The sequence below is a fragment of the Neopelma chrysocephalum genome, unplaced genomic scaffold (genome assembly GCF_003984885.1).
Source record: "Neopelma chrysocephalum unplaced genomic scaffold, ASM398488v2 Primary Assembly neopelma1_97, whole genome shotgun sequence".
In the NCBI taxonomy this organism is placed as follows: Eukaryota; Metazoa; Chordata; class Aves; order Passeriformes; family Pipridae; genus Neopelma; species Neopelma chrysocephalum.
Window position 1 is genome coordinate 6,217,195 of NW_020897760.1, and position 19,093 is coordinate 6,236,287.

At 38.8% G+C, this 19,093-nt stretch overlaps 1 protein-coding gene across 5 annotated transcripts in view; it reads right to left on the reverse strand.

Moving 5' to 3' along the window:
• BCAR3 (BCAR3, NSP family adaptor protein) overlaps window positions 1-19,093 on the reverse strand; it is a 91,946-nt gene that overhangs the window by 46,449 nt on the left and 26,404 nt on the right. For 4 of the 5 annotated variants that reach the window (XM_027694176.1, XM_027694178.1, XM_027694177.1 and 1 more), the window contains one exon: window positions 2,762-3,089. In XM_027694176.1, coding sequence (XP_027549977.1) covers window positions 2,762-3,089 — 328 coding nt within the window. Of the gene's footprint in view, window positions 1-2,761; window positions 3,090-9,336; window positions 9,541-19,093 lie in introns of those variants that run through there. The other variant, XM_027694181.1, reaches the window with a different exon arrangement.

Genomic DNA, 19,093 nt, shown 5'->3' on the forward strand with positions numbered 1-19,093 from the left:
CAGTATAAGGCAAAGCTAAATAAATAAAGATAATCCATGGACCACGTATCAAAGAGAAATTACAATTATGCTTTATTTGGGTTTAATTATCAACATCAGATAATAAAGAACATTACACAGAAGCAGCTTTAGTTTTACAAGCTAAAATGAGAATTCTCTTTTGTAAGTGAAGAACTTCTTGAAAGTTTTTATTTTAATTCTTATTTTAGCTCATAAAACTAACTCAAGAGCTCAGCTGCTTCTGATTTTGGCCATTTAATTATTTCTAAGAGACTCTAAAACTCAGAGTTTAGTCAGTACTTCTTTCTCAAGAAAGAAAACTTTCTTCCCCTTGAACTAACTAACTAGCAGAGGTGTACATTCCCAAACCAAGAAGAGAACACAACCTTATTGCACTGAAAATTGGCAACAGAATTTCTCCAAGTTTTCAGAAGAATTACAAAATCAGAAGAATTCCATTAGGGAATGGCACAGTTCATTATTGTTTTCCTATTCTTCTTACTTAGGCTTATTTTTTGCTTCACAAAAGTATGTTTAGTGTATTTATATATTAGAGAGTATTACTCATTTTGAATTATTGAAAATGTTATCATAGTTATGTTTTTTAAAACAAATTTAATCAACCAAACTATGACATGCCTGAGCCACAGTTCAAAATAATCAGATCCATGTGTACATGAACACTGCAATCCTAACGACTATTAGTTCTGGCCCACTGGCATCAAACACAGCACTTGGGTTGAACAATGCATCATGAAAAGGTTTCATGAAAATGTGCATTCACAGTTTTAATTTTTGTAAACAGCATCATAGCAATGAAAGACTGATACAATCCTGAATGAGAATATCCATGTAATATTACACTATTTCACAAGCTCCTATAATGAAATAAAAATATTACAGGGCTTTTTTAAAAAAACTCTGATAAGGTAACATAGACTCCCCCATACTATGAGGCCCAGATAATGTCAATGTGAGTGTAAGCATAAGAATATATACCCTAGCACATACAACCAAACGTGTACCACAGGAAAACAGAGTTTCTCTCTCAGTTTTCTTTTAAAGTACACTAAAGAAAAGTGCAGTGTCATTGCAAGAAGACTCAAGAAGTGATATATTTTCTGACGGTCAAGTTGAAAGTGTCTTCTGCTCTAATATAGTTGGGCAGTCAGGTCATGGAGCAGAACGTATAAAGATTCATTGTAAAAATTAAAGCAAGCAATTGTTAAAAGTTTTTACCACAGCATTCGACGTGTGCTTTAGCAAAGTAACTGAAAGACCAAACACGAACAGCACTTGTTGCTATGACTCAATAGACACAAATTCTATTCTGAGGCTGTACTAACAACATCCTTTGAATCTCTTATTACTTCAAAAGCATTATGTTTTAATTCTGATCAGGCAGACCTTCCCAACATTTTCCTCTCAAGCATTCTGTTCTTACTCTTACTGGTTGTGCCAAAGTGTTCTTCATAAGACAAGGTTATCATATTCATAAGACAAGTTACCAGTTGGCTTTGGTCTCTCAATAAAAGAAAACCTCTTGCAAATCATCTTTAGTGATCGCTCTTGAGAAGGAAGACATAAGATAAAACTTCATTGTATTTCACCACATTCTTTTCATGGCAGGACCCCAGGCTGCTTGCATACTCTAAAAGTATGTAAATCAAAGAAGCAAATGATGTTAAAAAGCCAGTTCATGTAAGCAGGTACGTCTCAGAGATCAGTGACAGAGGAATACTAAACATACTTGGGTCCTTTCTTCTCTTAAAATGAATGGGGTATAGAAAACAAACTTATTTTCAAGTGAGAAGAAAGCTTGATCCCATATACCACAAGCAAAAAATCAAAAGAAAACCAATCTACACACACAACTTTATCTAATTAAAAATGTCCTTTCCTCATAAGACTTGAAAACAAAAAAATTGTATAGTGATGGACACAGCGAGACTATAAATCCTAATTCAGAACTTGTAATTTGGATACCCTTTCTCAAGCTTTAACGCCATCAGCCAAACAACCATTCTCTCATCTTTGTGCCTTTAACTGATTCACCGCATTACATTGAATTTTTCTTGTGTTAGCTAGAAATTTTTTCCCATTGTATAGACCTCAATATCCAACCAAAAAAAGGACATTTACAAAATTAATTACTTTTTGTAAGCAATGAAATATCAGTGATGATGACAGATTCCCAAAAGAAATGGTAGCTATAAGATTATAGGTCTTTCTTGAGAGTCATGGATATGATAACCATGAAGTCAGGCAGGAATAATAAGCAGGGATAATTTGCCATTAGCTCAGTGTACACTGGGTTCCACTAAGTCTTCATGCAAAACAGCTCACATGTAGCTCTAGGACGGAGGCAGCCGGAACACCACCCTCTCTTTCCTCTGCCCTCCATCCATATAAGTATTGAATACAAACCAAACCCAAGTTTGAACAGTTATGACTGCTTGCTTAAAACTGCTCAGTTAGAACAATGCAAAGTGTCATATCAAAGCAATTTAATGACCTCTACATTGTAAAAACGTCCTGTATGGGAATAGCACACACAATATTATACCTTTTAAACATTCAGAGGCAAGACCTAGTCCTTAAAAATTACTTAAGTCTTCCATCAAGACCTACATTGAGTATTAGCGCAACTTAGAACACAAGAATAAACAGTTGTACCTATAACTGGACATTCAGAGGTGTCGAAGAATACATAAGAATTCCTATACAACTAACATATGTAAATTAAGGTTTTACAACATACCTGCCATTGAGTTTGCTGCTCTTCTCATTTTCTGGAGGATGCTCTTCTATAACATCCTGTACAAAAGGTGGCTGCTGCCGGTGTGTTCTGGTGTAAGGCAATGTTCCCACGTGGCTAAACATATCACAAGACCTAGTGGGAACTGTCCCCTTCTTCTTCCTGGGGAGAGTGCCATGGATAGAGATGCCTTGAAAGGAGTTTGAGCGATGCTCAGTTGGTGAAGGTTTAGTGGTCAAAAGGTCCATGGAAGAAGCTAATGAGAACTGGCGGTTCACTGGGCCATTTCTGGGAAGACTTGAAAACTTTCCTGCAGCTATCATTTTTGGTTCTGGAAAAACAAAACCAAGATTTCTTATAATGTATCAATCACCAAAGCCCTCCCTTTAACAAAGTTAAATAGCATGACTAGCAAAGGTATCTGAAACTGAACTTCTGCTTTGCTTTGAGGCAGTCAGATACCTCAAGGTGTAGCCTGTATTCAGTCACATCGCTCCCAACCGCACACCAAGCACACCCATATATAACTTTCACACACGTGAAAAGTCACAACAAAACCCCACCAATCTGGACACACATACAAGAGCAGGCCCTGAACAATTCTCCATTTTTATCCACAGAGTTCCTCTTTTTTGCTCCTTCACATCCTCTGAAGATGCAGACATCAACTTTGAATCACTGACAAAAATCAAAGTTTTAAGAAGGTTTTGTTAAAAATAAAGGACACTACAGCTTGGTTTGGAAGAATATGTTTCTAAACCCAGTAGCTGGCACACTGTGAGGAAAAACTTGCTGAGGAGTCTTGCTCAAGTAATAAATCTAGCAGATAACTGGTCACACATTTCTAACAGGCTGTAAACTAAACGGCTCTGCTCAAGAGATAAGGGCAGGAGCAGATTACTGGAATTTTCTTCTTCAGCATGCCCAGCCTGCTGGCTCAAATCGTTGTTGACATTACAGATTCACAGAGCTGTCAGTCTCTTGTACAATCAATTACAGTCTGCCCTACAGTACAGGTTTTTCTGTTATCGTGAGCAAAAAGCTTTGTGAAACAAACACTTCAGGCACATTAACAGATTGCTGTTCTGTTCCTCAAAAAATGCTGCCTTGTGCTCAGTTTATAGTGTTGTATTACAGAAGACAGGCTGCCTTATCCTATCCAGTTATATTAGCCTGCACAAGCCACTCTACTGAACATGCCACCAGATCCAAAGGGCAACCAGTCCTACCTTATTTAATCTAGGTGTTAGTCAACCAGGTGCTTCCCACAAAAACTGGAAATGCCACAGGAGCAGCAGAGATTGATATGAAATCAGAAAGCTGAAGTACTTTTGGAAATAACAGTTATGGACAGGGGGAATCTGTTCTGGCCCTGGTCAAGTTTCATGATGAAAAATAAGACAAGCACCCTGAAGGCCCAGCAGTCTGGAAGGCGGTTGCTTACAGCTGCACAAGAATTCCTCCTGTTTTGGGGAATGCACAGGGGTTGCAAGGAAAACAGAGGTGCCTCTATAGTCCTCCTGCTCCCTTCCCCAGCCTCAACATCACAGCTACTATCAAAGTGTTTCTGCTCTGAAGCTACTGTTACTTCTACTCAGAGGTTATCATAACTGGTTTAGTTTTACAGTAACACTAAAGCTGATCTCAAATTATGAAAAAATTCTGCTTCTTCCTGTCAGCTGCACTACAAAGATTCACAGGCTGGATAAGGTTTTCAGACTTCAACCACAAATCCCTTCCCACTTCTCCCTTATTGAAAGTCCTATGATAAATAGTCGATAATTACAGATGATAAATAACATCTTGATTTCTTTTTTTTTTTTTTTACTCTTCAATTTGCCAAGCCTCTGTCAGAGCACAGGTACTATGTACTATAGCAGAAAAGTCTCTGGAAATAGCACTTCTGCCTAGGGAGAATCTCTTTGACTTGGGTCAGGTTTCTTGTTGAAAAGAATAGAAAAGAGTTGAGGCATTAATAAGAACTGACATTTTTAGTTATGTGGATCCAAATAGAATTCAAAATCCTAAAGAAAACAAAACACACTGTGACAAAAATTCTGCCATAAATTAGCATAGCACATGGCCCTTAATATGAAATATGAAATCATCTCTCCATTTATTATGTGGTTGAAGGACACAGTTTCTGCTGGCTAGTATTAAAAACATCACATAGTTATTGTCACAATACTTGCTATAAAGTCAGTTCTGCATTACAATTGTTATAAACAAAACAACTGGTCCACAGATAAGATCTAAAATGCAAATGCTTACCACAAAGCTACAACCTCCTATAGCTAAAGCAAACTGACAGAGCTTGTTTCTCGTAAATTCAACTCTGTTATTAGAACAGAATGATAAAAATTACCTCCAATGGGAGGGAAGAAAGGCTTCTTAGAATTCACATGGTCATTTGAAAACTCAGCTTTTTGTCAAACCCCGTTTATGGAGTCTGAAAAACTGGAAGCTATCTTACTTATATTGCACAAACATGTCGTTGTTCACCTTTCAGAGGCTGCTGAGATTCTGAACTTACTTATTGTACTTTCTTATTGGTTTATAAAAAAACCACCTCCAAACCTCTGAATTTCAACTATTTCAGCACAGGTTATCCAGTGAGACTTTCCTTAGCCTGTCCTGCAAGGTTCCCACTGCTATGCTGAAATGGAACACGTGACATTACATGCAAGTGGGTATCAAATCTAAACAGTTATAAATAATAATCAACAAAAGCTTTGGTTTAATAGTTGATACCAGATGAGTCCAGATTATGCTTGCTATGACATTAAATCGCTGACTACTTCATGTTTGAGGATCCACAAAGAAAGCTGAGAATTCCCTCTACTAACCAAATCACAAGGTAATTGTCATGGCAATCCAGTAAGTTTCCAATCCAACAGTCTGAGAGTTTTCAAAAAATAAACAATGACCCCTGCTGTACCGTATTTTCCATTTAACCTCCATTCCTAAGAAGCCCTTAAGACTGAAAACCAAACTCCCAGAGTTGTCCTAATCATTGCTTTTTTTAAGAAGTACTCTCAGTACGATCACTGGACTTACAAATTCAGTACCCAATCCTCAAAGTCACACCGGAGTTTTGTTTCAAGGAATCAAGGTAGAGTTCCAAAGTTAGTACAGAAATACCTACCTTCAAGAACTTGCAAGACACTTAACCACAATTATGTGTGCAGAAACTTTGATAATATTTCTAACTATCCTCCCTGCAAAATCTCTCCAAAAACCCAAAAAAGCCCCAACCAAACAAAAACCTCCACAAAACCAAGAAAGTCCAGAACCTGCAAACAACAGGTCTGCTAACTTCTACCCATAAATTTATCTGCTTGCCTATCTGCTGCTGTACTATATATTCTTCATAAATGTACACAAAGAACTACAACAATCAGGTCAGTAACAAAAGTCCTGCCAAACTATTCATATGTTTTTCTTGTATTCAATATAAACACTGCAAAGAAGGAGCCTCTTCAGCTGAAGACTCTGGAATGTCTCAATACTTCAGTATATGATTCAAAGAATGTTTGACTTTTCTAGATATAGAAACCCTGAAAATGTTACTCCCTAAGAAACAGTGTGCTTTGAACATCAACAATGGAAATGGTAGAAATTGTAGCAGAATGATAGGTCAAAAGGAACTGAAATTTAACTGTACACATTCCTATTTGTCAAAACACAGCACCTAACAAAACAGAGCACTTTGGAAAACATACAAATAAGTGCAAACAAGATGGACTCATGCCAATATAATGTTAAAAATGTGAAGTGAATTTGTATTTATATACTGAGTGGTATTTTTCTTTCTTCAGTCTGTAACCTGGAAAAATATATGGGAACAGAATTGTCAGGAATCCGATTGTGAATTTAGAGAAGTGGAGGGCATGAAAGGTTTCCAGGTAACTTCTGACATGTTCTAATTTTTTGCTACAAATGAGAGCGAGCAAATACAAACAAAGAGGTCTCTAAAATCAACATGGCATTTAGGATAACAGTAGGAGACTGGACATAGAATAATATATGTATCTGGTGGGCAAGACCAAACACGCATGAAATTCTAATCTGATGGGTTGTGCATCTCTTTACATCACCGCTTAAAACAAAAACGAGCCATATGAACAATGAAACAACTTTCACCTCCCTAAAACAACATACTAAATATATCCTTCTGCTCACAGCCCCTTGGCTTTGGGACGCAAATCCAAACTTTCTGGCTCAGCTCATCTTCATGAAAACTTTCTGATGTTCACACAGTCTGAAGAAGTGTTCTGATGGTTCATTCAAACAGACACAGGTACAGAGGTAAGTGCCCCTTCCGTATCCCAACGTAACGCAACTAGTAGCAATGGCTTCTTCTTTATTGTTTCAATATTTTGGAAGAAGGGAAGTGAGGGAAAGGGAAATCTCCAGTTTGGCCTCAGAGATGCATGAATGGCATAACAAACAGTCCAAAGCTGTATATGCTCATGGCGATAGAAACCTGATCAAAGGAAAGAGAAAAACAATTTCAGAGGTCCAAATCAGACTCTTAACACTCTGAGTTGTATCTAAACCAGTTTTGGACATGAAAGGATCCATTTTTCTCTCAGTCTTATTGATCTGCAATCTGGGTGACTCTCCCTGATCAGATGCCCTGAAGTCTATACCTGGTGTTATGGCAGCACTTCCCTCAAAGTATCACCATGTCTTTACCATGATATATGCCATGAAACTAAGAGGGCTTGAACACAGTTTAATACATTCAGCTGAAGAACAACTGCTTTATGTTCTCACATCTTTAAAAGATGTAGTCAACTTTTATGAAAACTACTTACTTTCACCATATCAAATCTCCTCACAAATTCCTCCCACCCACTCTCCCTCAAAATCAGCAACAATAAATTACAACGAGTGGGAGATACGTTACTCCCTTTTCCCTGCTAAGTTACTTGGCACATTTGCATGCACTTTGCAGATGCACACAGAAAATAATGAAAGTGATCAACCTGAATGGTGAAGAAAGTCCAGTTCAGGACAAAAAGACAGATCAATTTCTCAGATTTATCTTTTTTTTTTGTGTGTGTGTGTAGTAAGAGAATAAGTTAGAGAAACAGAAAAAGCATGTCTGAAAAGCACTAAAGTTAACATATCATAGGAAGAAATACAGTTAAAAGTGCAGCCATTATAAATTCAAGGTGGATTTCATGTTTACTATCTCCCTAGAAGTAACGTAGTCTTCGTCATTAGTGTAACCAAAAAGAGAGGATTCTTGCTCCCCAAAATGGCTTAGCAGCAGCCTTCTACAACCTCTATTTTCTATTTGTTTTTAAAAAAATAAGTTGATGCAGTAGCTGCTATAGCAAACATGTCATAGGACTTTGAGAATAGTAAGGTTCAAGAACATACAGCTTGTTACGATACAGAGACACAGACTGAGAAAGCATATGCAGTAGTTCAAAGGCTTTAAGCTACTATCAGAGAAAAACATGAGTCTGTCAAACATCAAAAACTCCCCACAAGATTAGTCAGGTCAGTGCTTCCAAAGGGTCTTGAAGTGCTATCGCAATGTTCATGCTTTCCTTCTCTGTCCTTTTATATGTCATGCAATTTCCATCCCCCTCCCCAAACATCCTTGCACTGTAATCTGACAACCTATATAAAATGTTATTTTTAACTATTGTTCTCACACAATAGAAAACATACAGTCCAGGATAAGTTATCTTTGAAATGTCTTTTTTTTTTCCAAGATGAGAGAAGCAGATAAACCCCACACTTCTCTTTGTGAATTTTCACATGTAGAATGCCTTGATAGCTACAAAAGATGCCATGAAAAAGTGATCATTGAAGAGGATTCAATAATAAGTGGAGATCTCATTCTGCCTAATTTCTGAAATTTAAGTGCCCAATCAGTTATCTTAGTAATCTGAACAGTATGAAGCCTTGACTTGAAATAAACATTCCCTCCCCATTTTGCTGGCAGAAACAGAGAACTTTACCAAGGTTACAGTCAAATCTAAGCATTTTTTAGCTAATGCTTCAACATACAAGCTTTTGTTCCTTCTCTGGCATAGGAAGTCATTTACTATTTTGCCTGCTGCCCTGTTCCCACAATGTTACTGAAAAAAACCCAAAACCAACAACCCACTCTAACTGAAAATGAAGCATTTAAAAGACCTTTTCAGCATTATTTCGAACTAACAACCAACTTATGGAAATTACAAATTCAGACAGAAAGAAGTGCTTTTATATATGCTCCTCTTTAACAACAACAAAAAGAACACAGCGTTTCTTGTTTCTTTTCTTTCTACTCTGTGAAATATCTCGAGTACGCACCAGTGTTCTATACTTAAAAGAGTGTTTAATAGATTTCCATGGAATCCTTTCCTACTGAACCTAAGCAGTGGATCAAACGTCTCAGTAGTCACTGTCCCAGTTCCGGCATTTCCAGAGCCCGCGGGCAGTGTCAGGGCTCGCCCTGCTGCCCGTCCCTGCCCCGACAGCGGTGTGGGGACGGAGGGACGCTCGCACACACTCACATACAAAACCAACTCCTCATTCTCAGCCCGAGAGAACAACGCTGTCCCCGCAGTTACCGGGTCTGATCACTGTTGCTTCTTTCCAGGCTTTCTGTGGATCAGTTGGAGGTTCTGTCCCGGCGAAGCGATCTCCCGGGCAGCGAATCCCGCCCGGGTCCCTCGGGGGAGCGGCAGCCAGGCAGCAGGAATGGGTGGCCGGAGGCCGGACCGCAACACCAGCGGTCCGGAGCGCTTCCAGTAAATGAACTGGGACGCCCTCGGGAGAGCCCAAGGTCTGGCCGTGCCGCGGCAGAGCCGGCACGTACACCAGCTCCAGCCTGCCCTAAAGAAGTGCAGTTCGCGATAACTTCAGTAAGGATGACTCAAGCGGAGCCTTCTGAGAGCGCCTTATCTATCGCTCGCTCGCCCGGGCCGGGTCAGTCCAGAGCTGGTTCGGTGCCTCTCCCATGTGCAGCCTCCCGGGCGCCGCTCACCTGGAGCGGGGAGGCGGCGCCGGCGGCCGCGGGCGCTGCGCAGCCACCCGGGCCCGCAGCCCCGGCCCCGGCCCCGGCCCCACCCTCCGTCCCGCTCACGCTGGGTCTCGCCGAGCCCCCGGCACACCAGCGGCTGGCGTGCCGTGACCCCTCGGTGCCCTTTTCCATGGATTTAAGAACTTGACTTCCATAATTTCGCCTCTCAAATTAGCACTACAGCAAAATTTAACAGTTTTCTAAATCCGCCCTGTTCATGGACAGTTCGGAGACTATTACTGTGTACTTTACACACACTATTTACTTACATTAGCAGATTTCCCCCTCGTCCCATCAGGTCCCGTGGAGTTATCTGTGCAACAGGTTGGTGAGATAAAATGCATTTTCTGTACGAAAGGGTCAAACAGCTGTACAGGATCGAGAGCTACTGACAGAACAGATGGCCAGTTACGCTCCTTTGGTAAAGCAGACCTTCAAAACAATCAGGTAGTTATAGATACAACCTTCATTTTCAACTAGTTACCTCACACACCTTCAGCTGTACCACTGACCCAGCCAAAGGGCTTTTGTTTAAATACAAATTAAGGCACACTCAGTTGACTTTTAAAGCAGCGTCTAGATCAGTTTTTTTCTATAACACCATATTTGTCTCTTTCCCATTGGCTCAGTCTTTCAGGCTGCCTGGCCAACATTTCTCTGGTTTTGCCATAGTTATGGCAGTTGTTCAAACCAATTTCAATAACACTGTTCTTTTCATCTTATCAGAATTCATAAGCCAACACACTGCAAACCTTTTCATGGCTATCCTATTGGCATTAGCTTTCCAGAGGCAAATATTTCTCTCCCTAACCAAACATCTAATTGATTTTGACATTAAATATTTGATGCCTACTAGTTGTGTGGTGGTTCTGTTTTGGGAGATGCTTTTCATGGGCTATTTTCATTTCACTCTAATGTCCAATCCCTTCGTTCTCTTTCTCCATTTTTATCAGGACTAGCTTTAATAAACTACTTCTGATGTATCTACTTCAGAGCCCGACTACAATGCTGTTGCTGAAATTGGGGTCCTAAGCTATCTAAATGAAAAATTCAATTAAGGATCCAATTATTTATCTTCCAGGACCTCTGTGTATTAACAAACCAATCATCAAAAATAAATGAAACTATGGTGTTGTCACTCTAAGCAAGTTAAACTACATCCAATAGTGACAGTGGCAGGATTAAAATTCCACTGACTTACTGCAGTGACATCTCTGGGTACTGGCTAGAATTAGGACATCTACCTCTTTATAGTTTGGGGGTTTATACATTGTCCAGAACACTGAATTTTGCAATCTGAGCTATCTAAAATATCTCACAGCAATTATTATTATTTTTTTAATGAAGCAATTAAACCCAGAAAAAACACTGGACCTTCTTTTGAAGTGTAGCTAGAGCTTAAGAAACATTTAGCTCATCAAGACAAGATTCTTTAGCCACCATGGATGTTGCAGAAGTAGGTAGGAAGGAAGATGAAAATTCTTGGGAAAGTCTCTGAATTTTCATAGATATGAGCAGAATCTTTGCATAAGAAAGATCAAGTAAGATGAAGTTAGGTATAAAATAAGAGAGAAAAAAATAAAAGCAGAGAGTACTCAAATATGTAGAAGAAGAAGAGACAAAAGATTAGAAAATTAAATTTATCTAATATACCCCAGTAAAGGAAGCTCACAGTAGCATTTCTGAGTGGTGCTCCCCTTCCCACAGCAACATCACTTTGGTTCCTGAGGGCAGGCATGAGCAATAGGGAAGCATTATCAGTGTTGGTATTGCCACACACCTTTTACAACAACTTCCAAACCAGAAAAGTTGAGGTAATTGTGAAAGACAACAGTTTTCAGAAACATCCATTCACTAGTGCTGGGACATAAGTCACCCCTTGTGGTTGGTAGACAGACTTCTATACTTACATATTTTTCTCCCCAAAAATTACAGAAAATTATAGCATCCTATTGACACTGAACAGAGCCTTGAAGTAAAGACCTAAATTCAAATTGATTTCACATAAAACAAGGCCTAGAAGCACAACAAAACCTCACTCAATTTTTTTGTCAATTGTATTTCCCCAAATGCGTTGTTATTTGAGCTACTGATGAACCAGGAAAGCTAGCAAATCTTGAACAGCTGATGGCACTGTGCTTTTGTCATTGCCACTTGTGAAAAAAAACAGGTAAGTATTGAGAATAGAGAGGTACCAGAAATGTTTCAGGCACAGTGACAGATTCCAGAACTTCACTGCCACATGTAACAATCTGTGGAGATTTCCCATAGGATATTTCACACAGAATCTTTCTTCAAAATATACATGGGGAAAGCAGAAGAACGGGGAGGGGAAAGGAACCAAAGAACAGACTGTGATCTTATTTTGGACACCAAAATGCCTCACTAATATGTCCAGTGCAAGAAAAATGGCATTAGGGTGAGCACAGAGAAAGAGGAGTTACCTGGATTCCACATTCAGGTCTAGTATTCTGACCCACTTACTTCCTGCATGACATATACTTACATTTTTGTAACATCTGTCAGAGTGGAAGATATTTTTCACAGGGAGGACTGTATAGTACTTTATCAGTTTATCAAGTGGAAGATGCTACAGAAGTGCAAACTATTATTTTCCTAATTGCATAGAGGGAAATGTCTTGCTTCTCTATCTAAACCACACATTCCACAGTTCAGGTAAAAGACATCTAAAACCATGCCCAAAACTCTGATCCCTTAGCACGTAAGATGATCTCTATTGGCTGATTCTAATAACTCAGGAAATTTTCAGGCACTGTAATTACAGAAGAAGTAGTGTCATGCTTGTCATTTTTTATGAATAAGAACCAGAAAAGGAGCAGTAATTTCCTTAGTAACATGACCATGTGCTAAGTAGTGGGACTGGTAGCTGGGCAGCCCTGCCTAAACTGTGATTAGTCTCGCATGAGTCATTACATTCTTTTCCTAAACTTTTATTCTGTCTTCCGGTGAAATTGAAAACTGGGCTTTGTCTTCATAGATGACAATTTGGACAACCCATCCTTGCACATACTTGATGCAAAGCTGTTAAAGAGAATTTTCCTACAAGCTACAAGAAGGAAGAATTCACAGGACTGCCTATAGTAGCTCCATTAGTTGTGAGTAACTTTGAATTAAGCTAGATTAGATTCCTCATTGCAAAACTTTTGTTGTTTTCATACTTTATATCCACTTTGGAAATGGGTTTACTGAGATGTGGGATGAAATCTGGAAGCACCAATGTCTTGAAAGAAGCACAGCACCTCTGTCAAGCCCTCGCCATGAGCATTCCCTGTCAACCTGCCATACCCCTTACCTGTCCATCTGCATGGCATCATGCTGTCTGTGTATCCCCTTGCCACTGACACAGTGGCAGTGGAGTGCTGTCCTTGGTGACATCAACCTGGAGGAGGCTGAGCAACCAGCAATGTGCTGGCCATCGTTGGCCACACATCACACACTGCTGTGCCCTTCTGTGGTCACCCCTGACTTCTGCTTTCTGAAGGGAGGGACTGTGTGCATCTTTCCACCTAGTACAAAGACACCTATACAAGCAGCTATCTGAACAAATAAATGAGGAGGAACACAACTGGGACTGATGCTGTAGCTTGCATGCCTTAATTATGCCAAATCGTGTACTTGCCAGTTCTTGAGACCATTTTCAAATGTGTCTGACTTACAGAAACAAAAAAAAATGATGGAACAAAATAAGAGGATTCATGGGAACTTTTCAGTTTGACCTTAAGCATCAGAATTCCAGTCTTCCTAAAATAACCAGGAGAAAATACATTTACTCCAAAAGCACTGTTCTGCAGCTGCAGTGATAAAATGCAGAAGTAACTACACACTATGAGGACATGGTATGCACAGATTGCTCACACAGCAGTTCTTCTTATTCCCTGATAAACAAAAGTCAAAGCAAGTTTCTACTGTAGACTTGTCTTAGAAGATAAAGGACGCAAACAAACAAAATGCTACACTCAAGCCTCAACTCCCCCAGATGCCACATAGAAAAAGTAATGATCAGCATAATTATTGGCTAGGAAACCAAGTTTATTTACTGGTAATTTTCAAATTAATTGAAGACATTAGAGCAATAAGAATGACAATATGAAATGCCAAATGCTCCAGCACTTGAAATCTGACAATACTTAGTTAGCAAACTATGAGCTATGGCAACTGTGCTTTCTAACGTCCTCCCTGGCTGCCAACTGAGACAGCCATGTTTAGTCAGCAGTTATCCAGATCTCCATAATAAAAATACCAACGTCAGCTCTTGCTATCTGATCTGCTTTAGGTCTAGAGACACAAGGTCTTTCAGAAACTCCCAAAGCATTATCTGTTATGAGTCGGTGTTAAGAAACCTCATGATCAACAGCCTCAGAAAAGTTTGCAAGCAGAAATGTCCCATAGCTGATGATCCTGTAAACGATGCTGAAGTATGGCAAGAAAGTTTCAGGAGTTACATAAACCTTAGCTCATTCAGTGACAAACTAGAACATGAACATGCTCTGGCTTGCTAGAGTTTCTGGCTACAGCACATTTAATTTTTGCAGACCTAGATAAGTACAGACTGGGTATGTATGATACCAGAAGAATGATCTTTATTTACTACTGGCTAAAAAATTTAGTTCTCACAAATCAGTGTTTTCCAATAGGAATTACTTTATTGTTAAACTCCGCTAATCTGCAGCTCACGATTGCAAGTAGTAAGTCAGAAATAAAATTAAACTTTTGGAAGAATTTGAAAAAAAATTTTCACTGTTAACAGCTATTAAAAGTGCACAAAGCTACAGAATTCCATGTGTTTTGAGTCATCTAGTATCAGCCACTGCTGGAGCCAGAAACCCCAAGTACAGTCATTGTTAGATATAATACAAGAAAACAGAGAATCATCTTTAACAAAAAAACAATTAGTAATTTTAAAAAAATTATTAAAAATAAATTATTGCATGTATTCCATGACGATAATATGTTGTGTTCCTCTCCCCCTCTTTCCATTTGGTATTGAAGCAAGTTGTGCTGGCATTGATTAGACACCTGTTTCAGAAGCTTGAAATACATGGGTAAAATGGCACTAAACCCAGTTTTCTTTTATTGACTAGTTTTGATAAATGATATCTTAAACTGGAAAGACGTTGGACAAGGGTTTATGGGTCCCTTTTTACCAGAGGGTCTGTTTTCCTCTCTTTGCTTTTAGCAGTGGAAGAACTGATACTGTGGAGCCAAGACTTCCTTGTAAGTTTCTGGTTTTCCATGTTTTTGTAAAAAGTCTCAAATACAGGAGAATTAACAGCCTCTCTTTGCCTGTGGCAGATGTTTTCCATTTAGAACATAACTGACATAGAAGCAAGGATAAACAGAAGACCAGGAAGCACCAACAGGCAAATTTGGAACTTTCAACAGTTGAAATGGTACTGTCAGAGGTGTATGTTAACAACTGTGTTACAACATTTACATTTATGACCTTCTCAAACAGAAATGGCAAAAAACTTCAAATCCTTGCATCTCTCAGTGAAAGCAAAATAGACCACACAGGTAGCAATCCCATCTCTAACTATTATGCAGATCAAAGTGTTCAAAGCAGCTTCCTCTCCATATATTGGCAAAGCTACCAGCATTCTTTAGCATGAGTCTGGAATCTGACAGGTTGACACTACATACCACTGCTCCAAAGCACTCTGGTTGCATTTGTAATGTTTCAAAGAGAAGCAAAAGAACCAGAATGAGTAAAAGGACTTTACTTGAGCGTGACAAAGGCAAGATATTTGGGGTTGACAAGGCAAAACTAGTCATGGATTTATGCTAATTATAATGGTCATCTAATAAAAACACATAAGAGAGTCCCTCAGTTATTTTACACCTTCTTTGAAGAGGTACTTGTCTCTATTTATATTGTCCCAAGCACAAGCCAGGCTCTGTACTGCCTGCTCAGCTTCCTTTTTAATACAACACATCTTAGGTCTTCTATATAACGACAAGGAAAAGACCCACATGGCAAGAAGGCATTTCATATTTAACTTCACACTACTGCAGCACAGCAAGAAATACAACATAGGCAGAAACAGTTATCTAAGAATTGAAATGCAATTCTGTTTTCCCTATCAAAAGCAGGAAGCTATGGAACACTAATTGCATTTAATCTAATTCAGATCTTGCACATTATTTTCTATTTACCCACAACAAATTATGTCAATGCATATATTTTACTTAAATCCATTAAAGCAGGCCTTCTTTGTATGATAAATGAAATCATAATAGATCTAAATATATATCTTATTAAAACTCTGTATAAGCAAACCTGTACAAGACAAAAGGGAAATATTCTTTATACCTTTTTTCTCTCAAAGAAAAACACTCCAAGATGTTAATAAAATCACATCAAGCCATAAAATGCTATTATTCAAAATTCATCTTGCTAAAAGAAGTTACTGGAAAAACAAAGTTCCAGCTCTTAGAACACCTCCTTAAAAAACCTTCTTGTCACTTAGCTTTCTATATATATTTCCACTCAAAACTCAACCAATGATGCAAAGGAAAGTACATCACAAATACATACAAATGCACAGAAATATTTTAATAGTCAAATGATACAAAGCTTTCAAATATAATTCTATATTTAAATTCACGTTCATAAAGGAATCAAGAAATATCTTCCATGTCTGGAAATACCCAAGGTATTTTTTTTATTGCATCAAAATAGACATTTTCATTTATACATTTACATTACCCTCTCTATAGGTAACATTTCTACTATACTGAAGGAGCCAGTCACCTCATGGTTGGATTCTTCAACACATCTGAAGCATGATTTATTCTTTTACTATAGGTCATAGGAAATCATAATAAAATTATACTCCTAAGGAGTGTAGCACATGGTAACATGATTAAATAATGGTCTGTTCCAATCCTACATAGCATCAAACCCTGCTTTAGTTGTATTAGAGGATACTGAGAAAACCACAGTTCCTTCCTGGAGCACTACTCTGTAAGTACTGGGCTATAGCTGTCAGGATGTTTGTCTTGAACAAACAATCTTTGCTGGTTGTTACAGGACAGAGAGCTATGCCTCTTGCTCAGGCAAGGAAGACCTTTTTGAGTAACACAGGAGTCAGATTACACCTAATTTGTCATCAGTTTCTCTCATACCAGAAGAAAGTACTTCTAGAAGAGGATATGCCATTTCCTGACTTTCATAAGATGCCAAACAAATACTTCAAAAAGGTGCTAGATAGCCACTGAGAACATTGCCATAAGCATAGCCCATGTTTCGCTTTTCTCAGAAAAAAAAATTTTGGATGCCTCTTGATCCCATACTGTGACAAGCCCAGGCAAGTTGCAGGCCTCACCCCCAACTCTACAATTTCCCTGGAACAGAAAAAAAAGGTACCTCTCAAAGGAGGCACAACATGCTGTGAATACATGAAAGGCTACAAGCGTAGATGGCAGGACATCAAGATCCAGAATGTGCTGCAGTGCACATCAAAGGGTAAGTCAAGATACAGGCAAAAGGACTGAGAAAAGAGTATTTATGTCTCTTCACATTCATACCTTTTTGAAACTTCCTTCTTGTTAGATTAAATGCTTAGAGGCTGAGAAAGTATTCTGGGAAAGCATCACTATGGATTGATGTGCTCTTTTGTGTTTTCACTTGACATCTACTTTGCCACTACCTGATACAAGATCCTAGACTTCAGCAACTATCAGTTTGATATCTGTACACAGCTGTCTGGTCTTCTGTTCCTGAAACAGTGGTAGGAAGCATATGTAGAACTGGTAACAATTTTGCACTTAGGAAGGAAGTCTTCAGAAATGGAAACATTTTTCCACTTGTATACTTGGATTTGCAAGGAAATGAAATATACTGATAAACACTAACAAATATCGGAGATCATTCAACATTTAGAGAAAAACAAAAAAATGCTTGCTTGAAATCTGTAAGGCTGCACTCAAAAGAAGAGATTAAATGTTACAAGACAACCACAGTTGTAGCTTTTAGGCCTAAATTAATTCCAACGGCAGTCAGCATCTGCTAAGTGAAAGTCATCCATCCTGGGATACCTCTACAATCAACAAAAAAATATAGACACCTACAAAAGGTAGTGAACTGAATTATCTGCTGAATTCATCTGTGTCTTTTCGATAGTGGAGGGAGCAGAGTGACTTGCCTCCCACAAACACCTGCAGCTGTGGTTTCAGTTTAAGCAGAGGGGCTGTTTCGGCCACGAGGGCTCAGCTCTGCTGTGTCTTCCATGGCCATTCATGTTTGTAGGAGCATTTGAGCAGCTGAACAGTGAACTGGTATGGGGACTTGATGGGGATGAACATGAGGGGAAACAAAAGGTTGTTTTTCAGTTAGATATATTCCCCAATGGGTTCATGACGCAGCTGCAGGATAGTTTTACTGACAACAAAAGGAATTACACAGAGATGGGGAAAAGCAGCTAAAGGAAAGCTGAAGAAGGCACAGACTACTTAGGTTGGCATTGTGGAACCCCAGCTTCAAATAAGGTCAAGAATCAACAGCTCAGCAGCCTTTAAGTTTTCTGATATTGAGCAAAATTATCAGAGTCTCGTTACTCTACGCACTGAGCCACTATAAAATTTATTGTACTCGACTGAAGTGGTTTAGCAATCTTGAATGGCTATTTTCCTATTGATTAGCTAATGCTACTCACACCGAACCAGTTATCCCAGTCACTTCCCTATCACTGGTTGGCATAAAGGTAGCATAAAAGCATCATATTTTGTGCTCTGCCTAATTCGACAGATATGTGAACACATGCACATATTTCATCCAAGTCAAATTATGTCAATGCACAGATCTTGGTACTAATTACTGTGGAAACACAGCCCAAGTAATTTGAGTTAGACAGGATGAATCCAAATCTTAGTGTAGTGAGACTACTCAAAGTAGCTTCAGAACCAAGGTAACATTTTAGAAAACAGAAGTTTTCTCAAAATTTTCCAAAATTTAACTTCACTGGACAAAGAAATGTCCTATAAAATTAACCTTATGAAAATTGTTACATATGAAAGTGACTTATCACATCAAGCACCATCTGGAAACTGTTGAACCAGCAACAAATACAATGCTGTTGTTTAAAGCTCATAATAACAGCAAACACAATAAGATAGACTTTGTTCTGTTCTGGTAAGTACATTAGTAGGACATTAGTATTTATTTAATGGAATAAATTTTTTTTAAAGTTTTTTCTAATGTCTGACTACAGTACAGTTCAGTCCTGGAAAACCAGCATTTCAGTCTAACTGATTAGACACTTTGCTCCTAGACACAGCATTGTGTC